Below are 18625 nucleotides of genomic sequence, written 5' to 3'. Positions count from 1 at the left end.
ACTACCACAGGACGGTAGTACCTCCCTGGGTGGTTGCTGTCTACCATCCTACTACCACAGGACGGTAGTACCTCCCTGGATGGTTGCTGTCTACCAACCTATTACCACAGGACGGTAGTACCTCCCTGGGTGGTTGCTGTCTACCAACCTACTACCACAGGACGGTAGTACCTCCCTGGGTGGTTGTTGTCTACCAACCTACTACCACAGGACGGTAGTACCTCCCTGGGTGGTTGCTGTCTACCATCCTACTACCACAGAACGGTAGTACCTCCCTGGGCGGTTGCTGTCTACCAACCTACTACCACAGGACGGTAGTACCTCCCTGGGAGGTTGTTGTCTACCTACCTACTACCACAGGACGGTAGTACCTCCCTGGGTGGTTGCTGTCTACCAACCTACTACCACAGGACGGTAGTACCTCCCTGGGTGGTTGCTGTCTACCAACCTACTACCGCAGGACGGTAGTACCTCCCTGGGTGGTTGCTGTCTACCAACCTACTGCCACAGGACGGTAGTACCTCCCTGGGTGGTTGCTGTCTACCATCCTACTACTACAGGACGGTAGTACCTCTCTGGGTGGTTGCTGTCTACCAACCTACTACTACAGGACGGTAGTACCTCCCTGGGTGGTTGCTGTCTACCAACCTACTACCACAGGACGGTAGTACCTCCCTGGGTGGTTGCTGTCTACCATCCTACTATCACAGGACGGTAGTACCTCCCTGGGTGGTTGCTGTCTACCAACCTACTACCACAGGACGGTAGTACCTCCCTGGGTGGTTGCTGTCTACCAACCTACTACCACAGGACGGTAGTACCTCCCTGGGTGGTTGCTGTCTACCAACCTACTACCACAGGACGGTAGTACCTCCCTGGGTGGTTGCTGTCTACCAACCTACTACCACAGGACGGTAGTACCTCCCTGGGTGGTTGCTGTCTACCAACCTACTACCACAGGACGGTAGTACCTCCCTGGGTGGTTGCTGTCTACCAACCTACTACCACAGGATGGTAGTACCTTCCTGGGTCTACATAATGTCTAACAGACGCTCGGTCTACATGTCTTACAAAGGCTCGGTCTACATAATGTCTAACAGACGCTCGGTCTACATAATGTCTAACAGACGCTCGGTCTACATGTCTTACAAAGGCTCGGTCTACATAATGTCTAACAGACGCTCGGTCTACATAATGTCTAACAGACGCTCGGTCTATATAATGTCTAACAGACGCTCGGTCTGCAGGTCTTACAAAGGCTCGGTCTACATAATGTCTAACAGACGCTCGGTCTACATAATGTCTAACAGACGCTCGGTCTACATAATGTCTTACAAAGGCTCGGTCTACATAATGTCTAACAGACGCTCGGTCTACATGTCTTTCAAAGGCTCGGTCTACATAATGTCTAACAGACACTCGGTCTACATAATGTCTAACAGACGCTCGGTCTACATAATGTCTTACAAAGGCTCGGTCTACATAATGTCTAACAGACGCTCGGTCTACATAATGTCTAACAGACGCTCGGTCTGCAGGTCTTACAAAGGCTCGGTCTACATAATGTCTAACAGACGCTCGGTCTACATAATGTCTAACAGACGCTCGGTCTACATAATGTCTTACAAAGGCTCGGTCTACATAATGTCTAACAGACGCTCGGTCTACATGTCTTACAAAGGCTCGGTCTACATAATGTCTAACAGACACTCGGTCTACATAATGTCTAACAGACGCTCGGTCTACATAATGTCTAACAGACGCTCGGTCTACATAATGTCTTACAAAGGCTCGGTCTACATAATGTCTAACAGACGCTCGGTCTACATGTCTTACAAAGGCTCGGTCTACATGATGTCTAACAGACGCTCGGTCTACATGTCTTACAAAGGCTCGGTCTACATAATGTCTAACAGACGCTCGGTCTACATGTCTTACAAAGGCTCGGTCTACATGATGTCTAACAGACGCTCGGTCTACATGTCTTACAAAGGCTCGGTCTACATAATGTCTAACAGACGCTCGGTCTACATGTCTTACAAAGGCTCGGTCTACATGATGTCTAACAGACGCTCGGTCTACATGTCTTACAAAGGCTCGGTCTACATAATGTCTAACAGACGCTCGGTCTACACAATAATTTACAGAATATATAGTATTATAACCACGAATAAGTGGTATTTAATCAATAACAACACTGCGACTAGCCGGGGGATCGAACCCGTGTTGTTTTAGCCCACCTCATGATGAGCGAGAATTCACGACGCTCTCACCCACTGAACCATACAATACTACAAAGATAACGCATCAAGCAGAGCTAGGTGTTGTACCGTGATCTGAGGACATACGATGGCGTGGGCGCCTCAGATCACGGTACAACACCTAGCTCTGCTGGGTGCGTGATTCTTGTAAGACCGTATGTTCGTGAATTTTTGCAAAGCTCAGACTTGCACAACACAACTGTCCTTAAAGATTTAAGTTATATCATGAATTAAGATGCTGGACTTCACCTTCCGAAACAGACAAAACAAATGTGATAGTAATTATCGACAAGGTAGATAATAGCGGAAAAATATTATATTATTATTATAAGAAAGGGGAACTGAAGTGCCCCTTAAGATGTCAGTTCACGTAAAGAGCAATATCCTATGTTAACCTTCTCCTAGAATACCTTACTAGAGTTATTGATGCTATTTCCTGTCATAACTTTAAAACTGGTTAAACCTATCTGAGTGAGAATGTGACAACTGGTGAATCAGAACAAGACTTATCTAATGTTTTTATGTAATTTCTTAAATATTAACATATGTTGAGCTACACACACGGCATGTGTGTAGCTCTGGGATCAGGTGTGTGGTGGGGGTAGGAAGAGAGAACATGTGTGTAGCGGTGGCTTCAGGTGTGTGGTGGGGTAGGAAGAGAGAACATGTGTGTAGCGGTGGCTTCAGGTGTGTGGTGGGGTAGGAAGAGAGAACATGTGTGTAGCGGTGGCTTCAGGTGTGTGGTGGGGGTAGGAAGAGAGAGCATGTGTGTAGCGCTTGTTATTACTGACCTTCCAGGTCGAGCCTCGCCAACAAGCGTCGAGCCTCAAGCAGCTGTGACTCCGGAGATTTCGTCGGCCTGTCATGCCTTCACGTTCGGTATGACAACCCGTGTGGACCGCTCGTTGAGTCCACTGTCCACCATAAGCCTGTCCAGCTTTTCCTAGATACAGGTCCGCTCCACTCTTTTCCGAGATATTGGCCTTCACGCGGCCATGTTGACAGAGCCGTCTGTCATTCAGACCTTGAGAGGAGTCTCAGGTAGTCCGCTGACGGTTCGTGGTCGTACCGCGTTAGAATTTGCGGTTCGGGGTCACAAGCTGTCCGCAAAATTCTTAGTCGTAGATAATATTGTTTTCCCTGGCGACCTGCTTATAGGGTTTAAAACCATGGCAGACCTTAGAATCCGCTTAGATCCAGCTGAGTGGAAAGCGGATTTCAACGGAGTGGATGTGCCCTTCTGGGGCGTGCGCTTAGGATCCACTACGTGCTACTCTGTCTCAGAGTACGCACAGTGTCTGGAATCGTTGGAAACCGGTGGTTTCCGTACCACATTCTCCCTGGGGTCGGTATCTTGTCCTGATCGACCTCGTAGTAGAGCTCGTTGCCCGTCACCTCCCGGCCATCAGCGCTTAGTTACCAGTGAAACCCAGTCTGGGGACGCCCAGTCTAACCTTCACTCTAACTCTAGCGCTGTTGTAGAGAACAGCAGTTGTCAAGCCGCAGTATCGATGTCGGCAGGCGACTGTCTGACTCGTGTCATGGCATCAGCAAGCAGAGTTACTGCTTGTACAAAGTATGACGTCACTTTATCAGCTAACTCGCTCACTCCTGTTACGGTGTACGCGAGCAGAGCTTTTGAAGGAGACCATGTGCTGGTTGACAACGACACATGCCGAGTCAAGGGCCTCTCCCTTGAACCATCCTTGCACACAGTGCAACGTGGTAAGTTGCAAGTCCTTGTTGTCAACATGCACAGTCGAGAATTTCCCCTGCGGAAGAATACCTCACTAGTCGACCTTGTCAGATTCCCTCTCCCAGTGAGAGTGGAAGGTGAAGCCCCAGCTGACTTCCTCGTGAGTGTAGTTCTCCCAGGTGAGTCTGCTGCTGACTCTTCCAACACCCGGCCAGTGCAGGAAGTTAATCTAGTTGTGACAGACTATCCTGAAGAGGTCCCAAAACTTCTCCAGGTTCTAAGTCGTGCATGTGCGCTAGATGGTGAGTCAATAGGTTTGACCCCACTGATCTTTCACCGTATTCCACTTGACAAAGGTACTAAACCCATTTATGTACTTGCGTATCGCCTGCCACATGCACAAAGAGTCTTCGTTGAAGAACTCATTACATGAATGCTCCGTGATGGAGTTATTGAGGAGTCCAATTCCCCGTGGAATGCTCCTCTCATTCTGGTCCCCAAGAAAGACGGAACCTGGCGGCCTGTTATCGATTACAGGAAACTGAATGCATGTACAATCCCAGACCGTTTTCCATTGCCAGTTCTGAACGACCTGTTACAGAACATCGGTGATAATAAGGTCTTTTCAACTCTTGATCTTCTTCAAGGGTTCTGGCAGATCCCCCTCGATGGTGAGAGCAATGAGTTGACAGCTTTCTCTATGCCAACCGGTCATTACCAGTTCAGGAGGATGCCCTTTGGCTTGTGCGGAAGCCCAATCACGTTTAGTCGTTTGATGACGACAATTTTCCGTACCCTCCTAGGTGGCATGCTCATGGTCTACTTAGATGATCTCATAGTTATGTCGCAAGATGTCCCAACACATCTCGAGAAACTTGACAGTGTACTGGACAAGCTAACTCAGGCAAACCTTAAGGTAAAGCTCGCCAAATGTCATTTCCTCCGGAAAGAAATAAAATTTCTGGGTCACGTAGTAACTCAGAATGGCATAAAGACGGATGAGTCTAAAATCTCGGCCGTGCAGAAATTCCCCAGACCCATGACGGCGGATGCAGTCCGGTCCTTCATAGGCCTGGCTGGTTTCTACCACACCTCTATAATTCACCCACGCCACTGCCTCACCAAATAATCTCGTTAAACAGTGGTGACAGCGGAGTCAACGGCATTGTGAGCCTACTCTAGGGGTGGAGGGGTCGACGCCAGTCAACATCATCCGTCGTCATCCAACGCACCTGCTGGCCTAAAGAGTTATCTGTTACTCCCAGCGTCTTGATGGGGCCTGAGATAGATCTTCGTCCTAGATTGTTCCCACAAAATCTGGACATAGGCGTCACGTGTTCACCTCATCGTCCTCTCTACAGCCCTTCAACACTCTCCAGCACCCGTCTCCTGCCTCCTACAGCATCCCACCGCTGTCACCACTGTTATTACTGTTCTTGCTGTTGAACAACGGTTTAGTGCCTATGGAGGTAGCGTAGGTAGCAATGATACGGCCGTGGACTAGCTTGGCTTTAATTGTAAAGGAGTGAGTACACAATGGGCAATGTGAGGGAATGACCGATAGCTAGGCCTCCGTGAAGGGGGAGCACTTGTGCCTCTCAAGTCGGTGGGCCAGGAAGTGAGAACGAATGGGCCCAGCATCCCACTGACCTGAGTGAGCCTACAGATGGCAGAACTTAAATGCCGCGGAATATGAACTAAGCTGGCAGACAGCATAGACTGTCTGTGCTGACAGTACAGGCTGTCTACACGCTGGCTTCAGGTGTGTTGTGGGGGTAGGAGGAGAAAACACGTGTGTAGCGCTGGCTTCAGGTGTGTGGTGGGGGTAGGAAGAGAGAACATGTGTGTAGCGCTGGCTTCAGGTGTGTGGTGGGGGTAGGAAGAGAGAACATGTGTGTAGCACTGGCTTCAGGAGTGTGGTGGGGGTAGGAGGAGAGAATATGTGTGTAGCTCTGGCTTCAGGTGTGTGGTGGGGGTAGGAGGAGAGAATGTGTGTGTAGCGCTGGCTTCAGATGTGTGGTGGGGGTAGGAAGAGAGAATATGTGTGTAGCTCTGGCTTCAGGTGTGTAGTGAGGGTAGGAAGAGAAAACATGTGTGTAGCTCTGGCTTCAGGTGTGTGGTGGGGTAGGAAGAGAGAACATGTGTGCAGCTCTGGCTTCAGGTGTGTGGTGGGGTAGGAGGAGAGAACATGTGTGTAGCTCTGGCTTCAGATGTGTAGTGGGGGTAGGAGGAGAGAACATGTGTGTAGCTCTGGCTTCAGATGTGTAGTGGGGGTAGGAGGAGAGAAAATGTGTGTAGCTCTGGCTTCAGGTGTGTGGTGGGGGTAGGAGGAGAGAAAATGTGTGTAGCTCTGGCTTCAGGTGTGTGGTGGGGGTAGGTGGAGAGAAAATGTGTGTAGCTCTGGCTTCAGGTGTGTGGTGGGGGTAGGAGGAGAGAAAATGTGTGTAGCTCTGGCTTCAGGTGTGTGGTGGGGGTAGGACTAGAGAGGAGTGACCACTACCACTAACATTAAAGTGTAAGCTTGTACTGCTGACCACACCCACATAAAACATCCCCTGGAGTAGGAGTCCTGCGTCTTGTTGTTTCTGGAAGTATGGAAGGAAGGGAAGGAGGCATAGAGTCACAGCATAGAGTCACAGCATAGAGTCACAGCATAGAGTCACAGCATTCATGATCCATGGTTCTCTTCTCTCTACAAAACGATACAAGCAGTTTGATAATTGTTTATAAGAGTCATACCTGGCTCTCCCACACACACTAACATGACCTTTATAACAGATTTCAACACTGTATATTAATCCCACTGTGAGTGATGGAAAACAACGGGAACGTAATTATCTTTAATTCCCACTATGTAAGTTATCATAGAGAATACAGGAGCAGAACACTGTAGGTGTATCCAAGGTTCTGAAGTAAAACATATACACACACATACACATACACACACACACACACACACACACACACACACACACACACACACACACACACACACACACACACAGGCGGGGCCAGGAGCTGAGTATCGACCCCTGCAACCACAATTAGGTGAGTGTACACACACACACACACACACACACACACACACACACACACACACACACACACGTATGTATTCATAAATCTATTTATCTACAGATACACAGAAAGTACCAGCAATAAATCTTGTCAACCAATCACCATCGTCATTACAAGCTGCGTTAATATATTCATGAAAATAGGCTTTACGCCTCTTTTACTACGTCTGAGATGCCTGATATTATTTCTGCCCACGAGAGACTGTCCAGGAACACTTTTTCACAGCCGTACAACCCACCACTGAACAGCAGAAAACCAAGACAAGAGCACTATGAGAGCTACATAGCTATTGTGAATGCAGCAGCTGAGGTGGCCAGAAGGGCCCACATGGGCAGGGCAAGTTACTCATCGTAGGGGATTTCAGCCATAAGGAGATACACTGGGAAACCTTGGAGCGAGATGAGGGACCAGAGACGTGGAGAGCTAAGATGCTGGAGGTGGTGCTGCAAAACTTCACACACCAACATGTTAGTGACACAACCAAAGAGAGAAAAGAGGATGAACCGGCTAAGCTGGACCTCGTATTCACCTTGAATAATTCAGACATAGGGAATAGTACACATGAAAGGCCCCTCGGCAATAGTGATCACGTGGTCCTGAGTTTTGAATACATATTAGAGTTAACAATGGAGAGTGAAGCAGCATAAAAAGGATGGAAGAAGCCTAACTTCAGAATAGGGGGCTACATAGGCATGAGACAATTCCTGCATAAAGTGCAGTGGAAAGGAGAGCTAGAGGGAAAGTATATGAAATAATAGAACACATTGCCACAAAGTACAGGAACGCAACGAGTTCGTACCAAGAGGCAACAGAAACAATGGGAAGACGAGAGTGAGTGCATGGTTTACCAGGAGGTCTGGAGAGTCCAAACCAAGTGCACTAGAACATGAATAAAGTATAGAAGACAAACGACTCAGGAAAACAAGGAAATGAGCCGAAGAGCCAGAAATGAACATATATGGATAAGGAGAGAGGCCCAGTGGCAATACAAGAATAGCATAGCATCGGAAGCCAGATCTGACCCAGAGTTGTTATATAGCCACATCAGAGGACAACAACAGACAAGAACCAGGTAATCAGGTTGAGGAAGGAAGAAGAGGAGCTCATAGGGAAACGATCCTAAATCTTGTGCTGAGGAGCTCAGCACCGGAACTCACTCCAGGTAAACTCCAGGTAAACAAGATTTAGGGAGTTATTCACAGTAGAAACAAGAAAGGTTTAGAGCAACCCGACGTGGTAGGGTACACCAGCAAGTGCTGGACATTCTGCACACAACCAAGAAGGTGAAGAAACTGCTAGGTGAACTAGATACCTCAAAGGCGGTTTGCCCAGATAATATCTCTTCTTTCATCCTGAGAGTGGGAGCACAGATGTTGTGTGCACGACTTATAACAATCTTCAATAAATCTATCAAAATAGGGCAACTGCCTGAGGTGTGGAAGATAGCAAATGTAGTTTCAGTTTTTATGAGAGGAAACAAACAGCATTAAACTAGAGACCTGTGTCACTAACTTGTATAGTATGTAAAGTCATGGAGAAGATTATCAGAAGACTGATGGAGCTCCTAGAAAAGAACGAGCTCATACATGACAACCAGCACGGCTTCATGGAAGGAAAATCCTGCATCACAAACTTATTGGAGTTCTAAGACAAGATAAAAGCAAGACAAGAGAGAGGGATAAGTAGACTGCATCTTCTTGGACTGTAAGAAGGCTTTCGACACATGAAACTGGTTGAAAAACTAGAGCAGAAGGCATGAACAGCAAGGAAAGCACTGCATTGGATGAAGAAATACTTGACAGGAAGGGAAAAGTGTGCTGATAGGTGATTAGGTGTCAGAGTGGGTGACTGTGTCAAGTGGGGTTCCACAAGGGACTGTCCTGGGTCTGCTGCTGTTTCTTGTATATGTGAATGACACGATGGAACGGATAGATTCAGAGTTGTGTCTGTTCACAGACGATGTGAAATTAATGAGGAGAATACAAGCGGACGACGATCAGGTAAGACTACAAGGGGATCTGGACAGGCTGCAAGCCTGGGACAAACAATGGCACCTAGAATTTTAACCCACCAGGTGCAAAGTAATAAAGATTGGGGAAGGTCAAAGAAGACTACAAACGGAGTGTAGCCTAGGGGGTTAAAGGCTGCAAAGCTCACTCAAGGAAAAGGATCTTGGGGATGATCATCATACTGAGCACATCTGAGGCGCACATCAGCCAAATAACTGCTGCAGCGTGTAGGCGCCTGGCAAACGTAAGAACAGCATTTCGACATCTAAGTAAGGAGTCATTCACGACACTGCACATAGTGTACGTCAGGCCTATATTAGAGTATGCAGCACCAGTATCGAACCCACACCTGGTCAAACACGTCAAGAAATTGGGAAAAGTGCAAAAGTTTGCAACAAGACTAGTCCCGGAACTGAGGGACATGTCCTATGAGGAGAGATTAACTCAACCTAATGACACTGGAGGTCAGGAGGGAAATGATAACAACATATAAAATACTGAGAGGAACTGACAAGGTGGATAGGAACAGGATGTTTCAGAGATGGGACACAGCAACGAGGGGCTACAACTGCAGGTTAAAAACACAAATAAGCCATAGGGATGTTAGGAAGTATTTCCTCAGCCTTAGAATTGTCAGGAATAGGAATAATATGGAGAGTGATATAGTGGAGGCAGGGTCCATACACAGCTTTAAGGTTAGGTACGATAAGGTTTATGGAGCAGGGAGAGAGTGAACCAAGTGGCGACTAGCGAAGAGGCTAGTCACAAGAGCTGTGAATCGACCCCTGCAACCACATATAGTTGAGTACACAATATAAACATCATCTTACCGGACCCATGGAGTCCATCTCGACATTGTCGTCAGCATCCTCAGACTTGTTCTCCTTAGTTCCTTCCTTCTTATCCTTCACCACCAGATCCTTCCCTATCTTTATCCCCGCTGCTTCTTCCACACCCATGGGCAGGGAACTGTCAATACAAGAATGTTATTAAATGAATGGGGAAGTGTTAAAGCCGTCGGGGTCATATAGACGCTTCACTGGCGTTACCCTGGATAGCTAACAATGTTAGACTAGAAATAAAGTATTTATTAATTAACAAATGAGCTTAGAATACAGATATTAACTAATAAAGTAACTTGTCATCAAGATAAATATTATAAATTATAAAATAGTTATTTTTTCTGTTAATCTGTACTATATATTGTACACACACACACACACACATACACACACACACACACACACACACACACACACACACACACACACACACACACACACACACACACTGGCTGAGGTGGCAAGAAGAGCTCACTCGAGCAGAGCAAAGTTACTGGTAATGGGCGATTTCAACCACAGGGAGATCGACTGGGAAAACCTGGAGCCACATGGGGGTCCCGAAACATGGAGAGCCAAGATGATGGATGTGGTACTGGAAAACCTCATGCATCAACATGTCAGGGACACAACCAGAGAGAGAGGGGAGGATGAACCAGCAAGACTGGATTTTGTGTTCACCCTGAGCAGTTCAGACATTGAGGACATCACTTATGAGAGGCCCCTTGGAGCTAGCGATCACGTGGTTCTGAGTTTTGACTATATAGTAGAGTTACAAGTGGAGAAGGTAACAGGAACTGAATGGGACAGGCCAAACTATAAAAGGGGGGACTACACAGGTATGAGAAACTTCCTGCAGGAGGTTCAGTGGGACAGAGAAATGGTAGGAAAATCAGTAAACGAGATGATGGAATATGTGGCAACAAAGTGCAAGGAGGCAGAGGAAAGTTTTGTTCCCAAGGGAAACAGAAATAATAGGAAGACCAAAACGAGTCCTTGGTTTACCCGAAGGTGTAGGGAGGCAAAAACTAAGTGCAGCAGAGAATGGAAAAGGTACAGGAGGCATAGGACCCAGGAAAACAAGGAGATTAGTAGAAGAGCCAGAAACGAGTATGCACAGATAAGGAGGGAGGCCCAGCGACAGTATGAAAACGACATAGCATCGAAAGTCAAATCTGACCCGAAACTGCTGTATAGCCACATTAGGAGGAAGACAACAGTCAAGGACCAGGTGATAAGGCTGAGGAAAGAAGGTGGAGAACTCACAAGAAGCAATCAAGAGGTATGTGAGGAGCTCAACACGAGATTTAAGGAAGTATTTACAGTAGAAACAGGAAGGACTCTGGGGGGACAGACCAGATGGGGACACCAGCAAGGAATACACCAACAAGTGTTGGACGACATACATACAGATGAGGAGGAGGTGAAGAAACTGCTAAGGGACATCGATACCTCAAAGGCAATGGGACCGGACAACATCTCCCCGTGGGTCCTTAGAGAGGGAGCAGATATGTTGTGCGTGCCACTTACCACAATCTTCAACACGTCCCTGGAAACTGGGCAACTACCTGAGGTATGGAAGACGGCAAATGTAGTTCCCATTTTTAAAAAAGGAGACAGAAAAGAGGCACTAAACTATAGACCTGTGTCATTGACGTGTATAGTATGCAAAATTATGGAGATTATCAGGAGGAGAGTGGTGGAGCACCTGGAACGGAACAAGAGTATAAATGCCAACCAGCACGGATTCACGGAAGGCAAATCTTGTGTCACAAACCTTCTGGAGTTTTATGATAAAATAACAGAAGTAAGACACGAGAGAGAGGGGTGGGTTGATTGCATCTTCTTGGACTGCAAGAAGGCCTTTGACACAGTTCCTCACAAGAGATTAGTGCAGAAGCTAGAGCATCAGGCGCATATAACAGGAAGGGCACTGCAATGGATCAGAGAATAACTGACAGGGAGGCAACAACGAGTCATGGTACGTAATGATGTATCACAGTGGGCACCTGTGACGAGCGGGGTCCCACAGGGGTCGGTCCTAGGACCAGTGCTATTTTTGGTATATGTGAACGACATGATGGAAGGGTTAGACTCAGAAGTGTCCCTGTTTGCAGATGATGTGAAGTTAATGAGGAGAATTAAATCTGATGAGGACCAGGCAGGACTTCAAAGAGACCTGGACAGACTGGACACCTGGTCCAGCAAATGGCTTCTCGAATTTAATCCTGCCAAATGCAAAGTCATGAAGATAGGGGAAGGGCACAGAAGACCACAGACAGAGTATAGGCTAGGTGGCCAAAGACTGCAAACCTCACTCAAGGAGAAAGATCTTGGGGTGAGTATAACACCGAGCATGTCTCCGGAAGCACATATCAATCAGATAACTGCTGCAGCATATGGGCGCCTGGCAAACCTGAGAACAGCATTCCGATACCTTAGTAAGGAATCATTCAAGACACTGTACACCGTGTATGTCAGGCCCATACTGGAGTATGCAGCACCTGTTTGGAACCCGCACTTGATAAAGCACGTCAAGAAACTAGAGAAAGTACAAAGGTTTGTGACAAGTTAGTTGCAGAGCTAAGGGGAATGTCCTATGAAGAAAGATTAAGGGAAATCGGCCTGACGACACTGGAGGACAGGAGGGTCAGGGGAGACATGATAACGACATATAAAATACTGCGTGGAATAGACAAGGTGGACAAAGACAGGATGTTCCAGGGAGGGGACACAGAAACAAGAGGCCACAATTGGAAGTTGAAGACACAAATGAGTCAGAGAGATAGTAGGAAGTATTTCTTCAGTCATAGAGTTGTAATAAAGTTGGTAGAATTATCGACAATATGTAAAGTAAAAGGACACAAGTGCAACTAATGTGACATTTATTGTGGCAACGTTTCGCTCTCCAGGAGCTTTATCAAGCCATTACAAACAATACATGGACACAGAGGGTATATAAAGGCTCAGAGTGAGGTGAATACTAGTGAGGTAACATTTCGATGTTCACTAGTGGTAGTAGTAGTAGTAGTAGTGGTAGTGACAAAAGTAATACAATATGGTAGAGCAATTAATTCGTACATGAGTAAAAGGATATAAAAGCTATTACTTGGGTAACATTAAAATAGGTTGGACAAATATAAACTGGAATGAGGCAGCTTGTTTCAGTGTTCACTCTCTGTGCTTTGTGTAGTATAACAGGAGAGACAGACTATGTGATGGCAGGGTTTACTGTTTTCAGGAGGATTCTTGCTAAGACTTCGGAGATGGTGAAGCTGCCGTTGTTTTGTTTAATTGTATTCGAAACAGCGATCAGTGCTGATTCGAGGCACTTGCGTCTGCGGAAATTAGTTTCTTTGATCACTAATTGGGCGTCTCTGAATTTCATGAGATGATTGGTGGAATTTCGGTGTTGTACACAGGCGTTGTTCAGGTTATCGTTCCTACATGCGTAAATGTGTTCATTGAGGCGGGTGTCGAGGTTTCTGGCTGTTTCACCTACGTAAATCTTGTCACAGCCTCCACAGGGTATAGTGTAAACTCCTGCATTGACTGGTTCGTGGTGCTTGGATTTTGTCCTGGTTATATCCTTTATTGAAGTGCTAGAAGCGATGGCGACTCTGGTGTTAGCTTGTGAAAGTGCTTTTGAGACGTTCAGTGCAACCTGACTGTTGGGAAGAATTATAACTTTGCTGGGAGTGGTGTTGATGCGTGGAGAATTTATGATCTGAAGAGCTCTTTTCTTGCAGTCTTTGATGAAAAAAGAAGGAAAATGTAACTCTGTGAATGTTTGGTGAATGTATGTACACTCCTCGTCAAGAAACTCAGGACTACAAATTCGGTATGCTCTTAGGAAAAACCCGATGATGATGCCTCTTTTGGTCTTGGTATCTTGACTGGAACAGAAGTGTGTGAGATCATTTTTATTGGTGGGTTTACGATAAACTTGAAATCTTAGGTTGTTGTCTACTTTGTGAATGAGGACGTCGAAATAGGCAGTGCTCCACACAAACTAGCCGGAGTTCTTGCCAAACATCTTTCCTGCCTTCTGGGGACCATCAGCCCCGCTCATCTTAAACACTCAGGTGACCTTCTCAACCGCATCCGTGGATGCGTGAACATTTTTTTCAGCGCTCTCAAGAAAAAATTCGAAAATTTATGAAAATGAGTTATTCATATAGAAAAATAGCTTAACTCTTTGGCAACACAATGGTACAAGAATCAATGTTCTACAACGTTTCTACAAGAAATTATAGTCATTTATATCAGGTATGGTGGCGGCGATGTAGGTAGCGCGTCTGTTCTCAACCTATGTATTTTTTGGATTTTTTTCCTTGTTTTTTATTGCTTTTTCTTTGCATTATTCTTTCTAATATAATTTAGTTTAATATGTTTATTATGCACCCCATACCCATCCTGTGGGCGGTAGTCAAAAGATTACAGAGGTACATAATTGGTCCAGGGACTGGACTCCAAAGTTTTGATAGCTGAGCAAGTTACAAAGGTAATGAACTAGATCTGGTCATAATCATGACCAAGTTACAAAGGTAATGAGCTCCAGGTAGAGCTGGTCACACTCATGAATAATTGCAAAGGTAATGAATCATAAACACATTAATCATGAGAATTTACAAAGGTAATGAGCTCCAGGTAGAGCAGGTCACAATCATGATTATTTGATTATTTGGCATCATATAAGAGTAGTTGGAGCTTATCAATAGACGTCTAGCCTATCGGGAAGCACCTGGGTACACTCGGCAGTGATCCCTCTCCAGAGAGTGCCAGATGAAATCACTTCATTATTACGCTTATATCAGCTTATATATTAACTATACGGCTTATTTATCTATCAGAATTGATCTAATATGATATAATAATCACTGTAAATAACAAACAAACATGTTATATACTCTAGACTGAATAAAATAGGCCATAATATAGCGAGAGTCCACCAGCAATATTTCGATATAAAAAAGTTACTCCTCGTCTCCATGTTGTATTGTTTGGTCTGTGAGTGAGAGAAAACGATGTTTTGAAGAGGATAACTGCACTAGAACATCAGTTTACTAAGAAATACACCGAAACAAACGCGATTTTCGCGAAAAAAGAAAATTTTTTTTTTGACGGTAGGCCTACCGGCGTTCTAGGCCTATATCTCGGAAGTAACTTATTCACTTATTTCGCGGACCTCAACCATTATTAATGATTGTATTGAAATGATTTTCACAGACAATATAAAACAAAGTGTGTTTTAATTTTTAACGATGGATTTTTTGGAATATCTCAAATATTTTTGATTTTGTGGGGGGTAAAAGGCAGATATTTTGGTGAATGCCAAAAATTCTGTCAAATGTATTTTTTTTACCATGATAATAAGATATATTAGATGAAATGGCAACGTAAAAGATTCGTGCTAGTTGTATTCTAACAGTTGGGAATGTCGGAAGTGCCACTCGTAGTGCCAATTTGTCAGGGGATGCTGCCATATATCAAAATTATGTTAATATTTTTTTTCTATGTTGTTTGTTGGCCAATCATACTGAAACTTTGTCACATTAAACTATATATGCACCTCTAAAAGTACACCAAAAATAAAATAAATCGGTTGAAAACAAAAAAAAAAAAATATAATCCCACTCTTCCCCCTTAAAGCTACCCAAGGTCCTAGCCTCTATCACCCCACTGGGAAGACTGTTCCACGCATCTACAACTCTGTTAGAAAACCAGTACTTACCTATGACCTTTCTAAATCTAAATTTATCCAACTTAAATCCATTATTCCTGGTTCTTACCTGGTTCGACACCCTCAGTACTTTATTAATGTCTCCCTTGTTTATGCCCGTCATCCACTTATACACTTCAATGATATCTCCCCTCCACACACGCACACACACACACACACACGCACACGCACACGCACACACACACATACACATACACATACACACACACACATACACACACACATACACACACACACACACACACACACACACACACACACACACATACACACACACATACACACACACATACACACACACACACACATACACACACACATACACACACACACACACACATACACATACACACACACACACACACACACACACACACATACACACACACACACATACACACATACACACACACATACACACACACACACACACACATACACACACACACACACACACACACATACACACACACACACATACACATACACATACACACACAGGAACAAGCACTTGTAAGCTGTAGTACTCACGCAAACACACACATACACAGGATTTCACACCGTCCTGTGAACTGACCATCTGAACCTTTCTCCTCTCCCCCCCTCTTTCTACCCTAAGTAGACCTATCTCTACCTTTCTCACTCTTTACCTATATCTCTCTACCTATCACTCTCTACCTATCTCTCTCTCTCTCTTCCCTCTCCCATCTCTCCCCTCTAACATCTCTTACCTCTAACACCTCCCCCCCTCTAACATCTCTCCCCCTCTAACATCTCTCCCCTCCCATTATCTCTCCCCTCTCCATTTTCCCATCTCTCTCCCCTCCTCCCCTCCCTCTCCCCATTGCCTCTCTCCGCTCTCGCTCTTCCATCTCCCCCCTCTTTCCCCCGTCTCCCCCTCTCTCTGCCCCCTCTCTCTCTCCCTCTTTGCCTTCTCTTTCTCTCTCTCTCCCTCTCTCTCTCTCTCTCTCTCTCTCTCTCTCTCTCTCTCTCTCTCTCTCTCTCTCTCTCTCTCTCTCTCTCTCTCTCTTGCTCTCTCTCTTGCTCTCTCTCTTCCCCATTTTTCCTTCTAACTCTCCCCTCTCCTACTCTTCCCTTCACTCTCTCTCCCCCTCTACCTTTCCCTTCTCTCTTCTCTCACAAAAAAAAAAAATGGTGGGGACTCGCAGGAACCAAGGATCAGATGAGAATGGTTCTGGTAGGGAGGAGTGGATGGAGGAGCAGTGGAAAAGGATGGAACAAGAGTGGGAGAGAAAATTAGGAGAGCTTTCTGAAAAAATGGAGAAAGAGCTCTCTGTGAAATTGGAAAAGAGGTTGGAGAAGGAGACAAAGAATTGGGAGGCACAAGTCGAAACTGCAGTAGCCCAGGAGAGAGAGGAAAGGACACACACTGAAAGGCAGCAGGAAGAAAGAAAGGAGATTGAGAAAATCATCACGGAAATAGGTGAAGAGATGGACGAGATTGTAAATTTTCAGAGAATAGGGGGGTACTCGAAGGGGAGAAACCGACCAATCAAGCTGATTCTCAGGACGGAAACAATGCGGAACAGGATCCTCCAAGAGAAACCACGATTGAAATACTCGGAAGAGTACAAGAGGGTGTTCCTAGACAGAGACAGAACCAAATCAGAACGACAGCAGCTGAGGGAGAGGACAAAAAAGCGAAAGGAGCTAGGAAAAGAGACAAGGAGGGAACCAGCAGAGGTCAGTCAGAGCAGGACAGAACAGCAAGGGCAAGCACACACACAACTACTCTCAGAACCATACAACCTATCACACCATCCCAACACACACTACAATCCATACCCACAGCCTCCACCCAACAACGAGCTATAGAATCCCACAGTATGCCACCAGGTCTCCCACCCTCACAGGCCCCCCAAACCACAGTGTTGGAAAGGAAACTGAAGGTATGGTACACAAACGCTGATGTAATAACAAATAAGTGGGAGGAGTGGCATGAAAGAGTCAAAGAAGCATCACCGGACATCATAGCTCTCACAGAAACCAAGCTTACAGGTATGATAACAGATGCCATCTTTCCAACGGGATACCAAATCCTGAGGAAAGACAGAGGGAACAGGGGGGCTGGAGGAGTGGCGTTGCTGATCAAAAATCGCTGGAATTTTGATGAGCTGGAGAGAGGAGATAGCGGAGAAGAAAGTGATTACATAGTGGGAACACTTCACTCTGGAGGTCCCAAGGTGGTAATAGCAGTGATGTATAACCCACCACAGAACAGCAGGAGGCCAAGGCAAGAGTACGACGAGAGCAATAGAGCGATGGTTGACACACTGGCTAGAGTGGCCAGAAGAGCTCATGCATGCAGGGCAAAGCTCCTGATCATGGGTGACTTTAACCACAAGGAGATCGATTGGGAGAACTTGGACCCACATGGGGGCCAAGATACATGGAGGGCTAAGATGATGGAGGTGGTACTGGAGAACTTCATGTACCAACACGTAAGGGACACTACAAGAGAGAGAGGAGAGGATGAACCAGCAAGGCTGGACTTAGTATTCACCTTCAGTAGTGCAGATATCGAGGACATCACATATGAAAGACCCCTTGGGGCCAGTGACCATGTGGTTTTAAGCTTCGAATACACAGTAGAGCTACAAGTGGAGGGAGAAGCAGGAAGGCCAGGACGAATGAAGCCAAACTACAAGAAAGGGGACTACACAGGAATGAGGAACTACCTGAACGGGGTTCAGTGGGACAGAGAACTGGCAGGGAAGCCAGTTAATGAGATGATGGAATATGTAGCAACAAAATGCAAGGAGGCTGAGGAGAGGTTTGTACCCAAGGGTAACAGGATTAATGAAAAAGCCAGGATGAGCCCATGGTTTACCCAAAGGTGCAGGGAGGCAAAAACCAAGTGTGCTAGGGAATGGAAGAAATATAGAAGGCAAAGGACCCAGGAGAATAAGGAGAACAGTCGTAGAGCCAGAAACGAATATGCACAGATAAGAAGGGAGGCCCAAAGACAATATGAAAAT

At 45.9% G+C, this 18625-nt stretch overlaps 1 protein-coding gene across 1 annotated transcript in view; it reads right to left on the bottom strand.

The window, feature by feature from the left end:
* Nucleotides 1–10008, bottom strand: part of LOC138854564 (uncharacterized) — a 53916-nt gene extending 43908 nt beyond the window's left edge. The window contains exon 1 of the mRNA XM_070098522.1: nucleotides 9875–10008. Coding sequence (XP_069954623.1) covers nucleotides 9875–10003 — 129 coding nt within the window. The 5' untranslated portion in view covers nucleotides 10004–10008. The remainder of the gene's footprint in view (nucleotides 1–9874) is intronic.
* Nucleotides 10009–18625: the final 8617 nt, after the last annotated feature.

This window comes from Cherax quadricarinatus, chromosome 62 (assembly GCF_038502225.1).
Source record: "Cherax quadricarinatus isolate ZL_2023a chromosome 62, ASM3850222v1, whole genome shotgun sequence".
In the NCBI taxonomy this organism is placed as follows: Eukaryota; Metazoa; Arthropoda; class Malacostraca; order Decapoda; family Parastacidae; genus Cherax; species Cherax quadricarinatus.
This window is presented reverse-complemented; position numbering and strand designations above follow the sequence as displayed.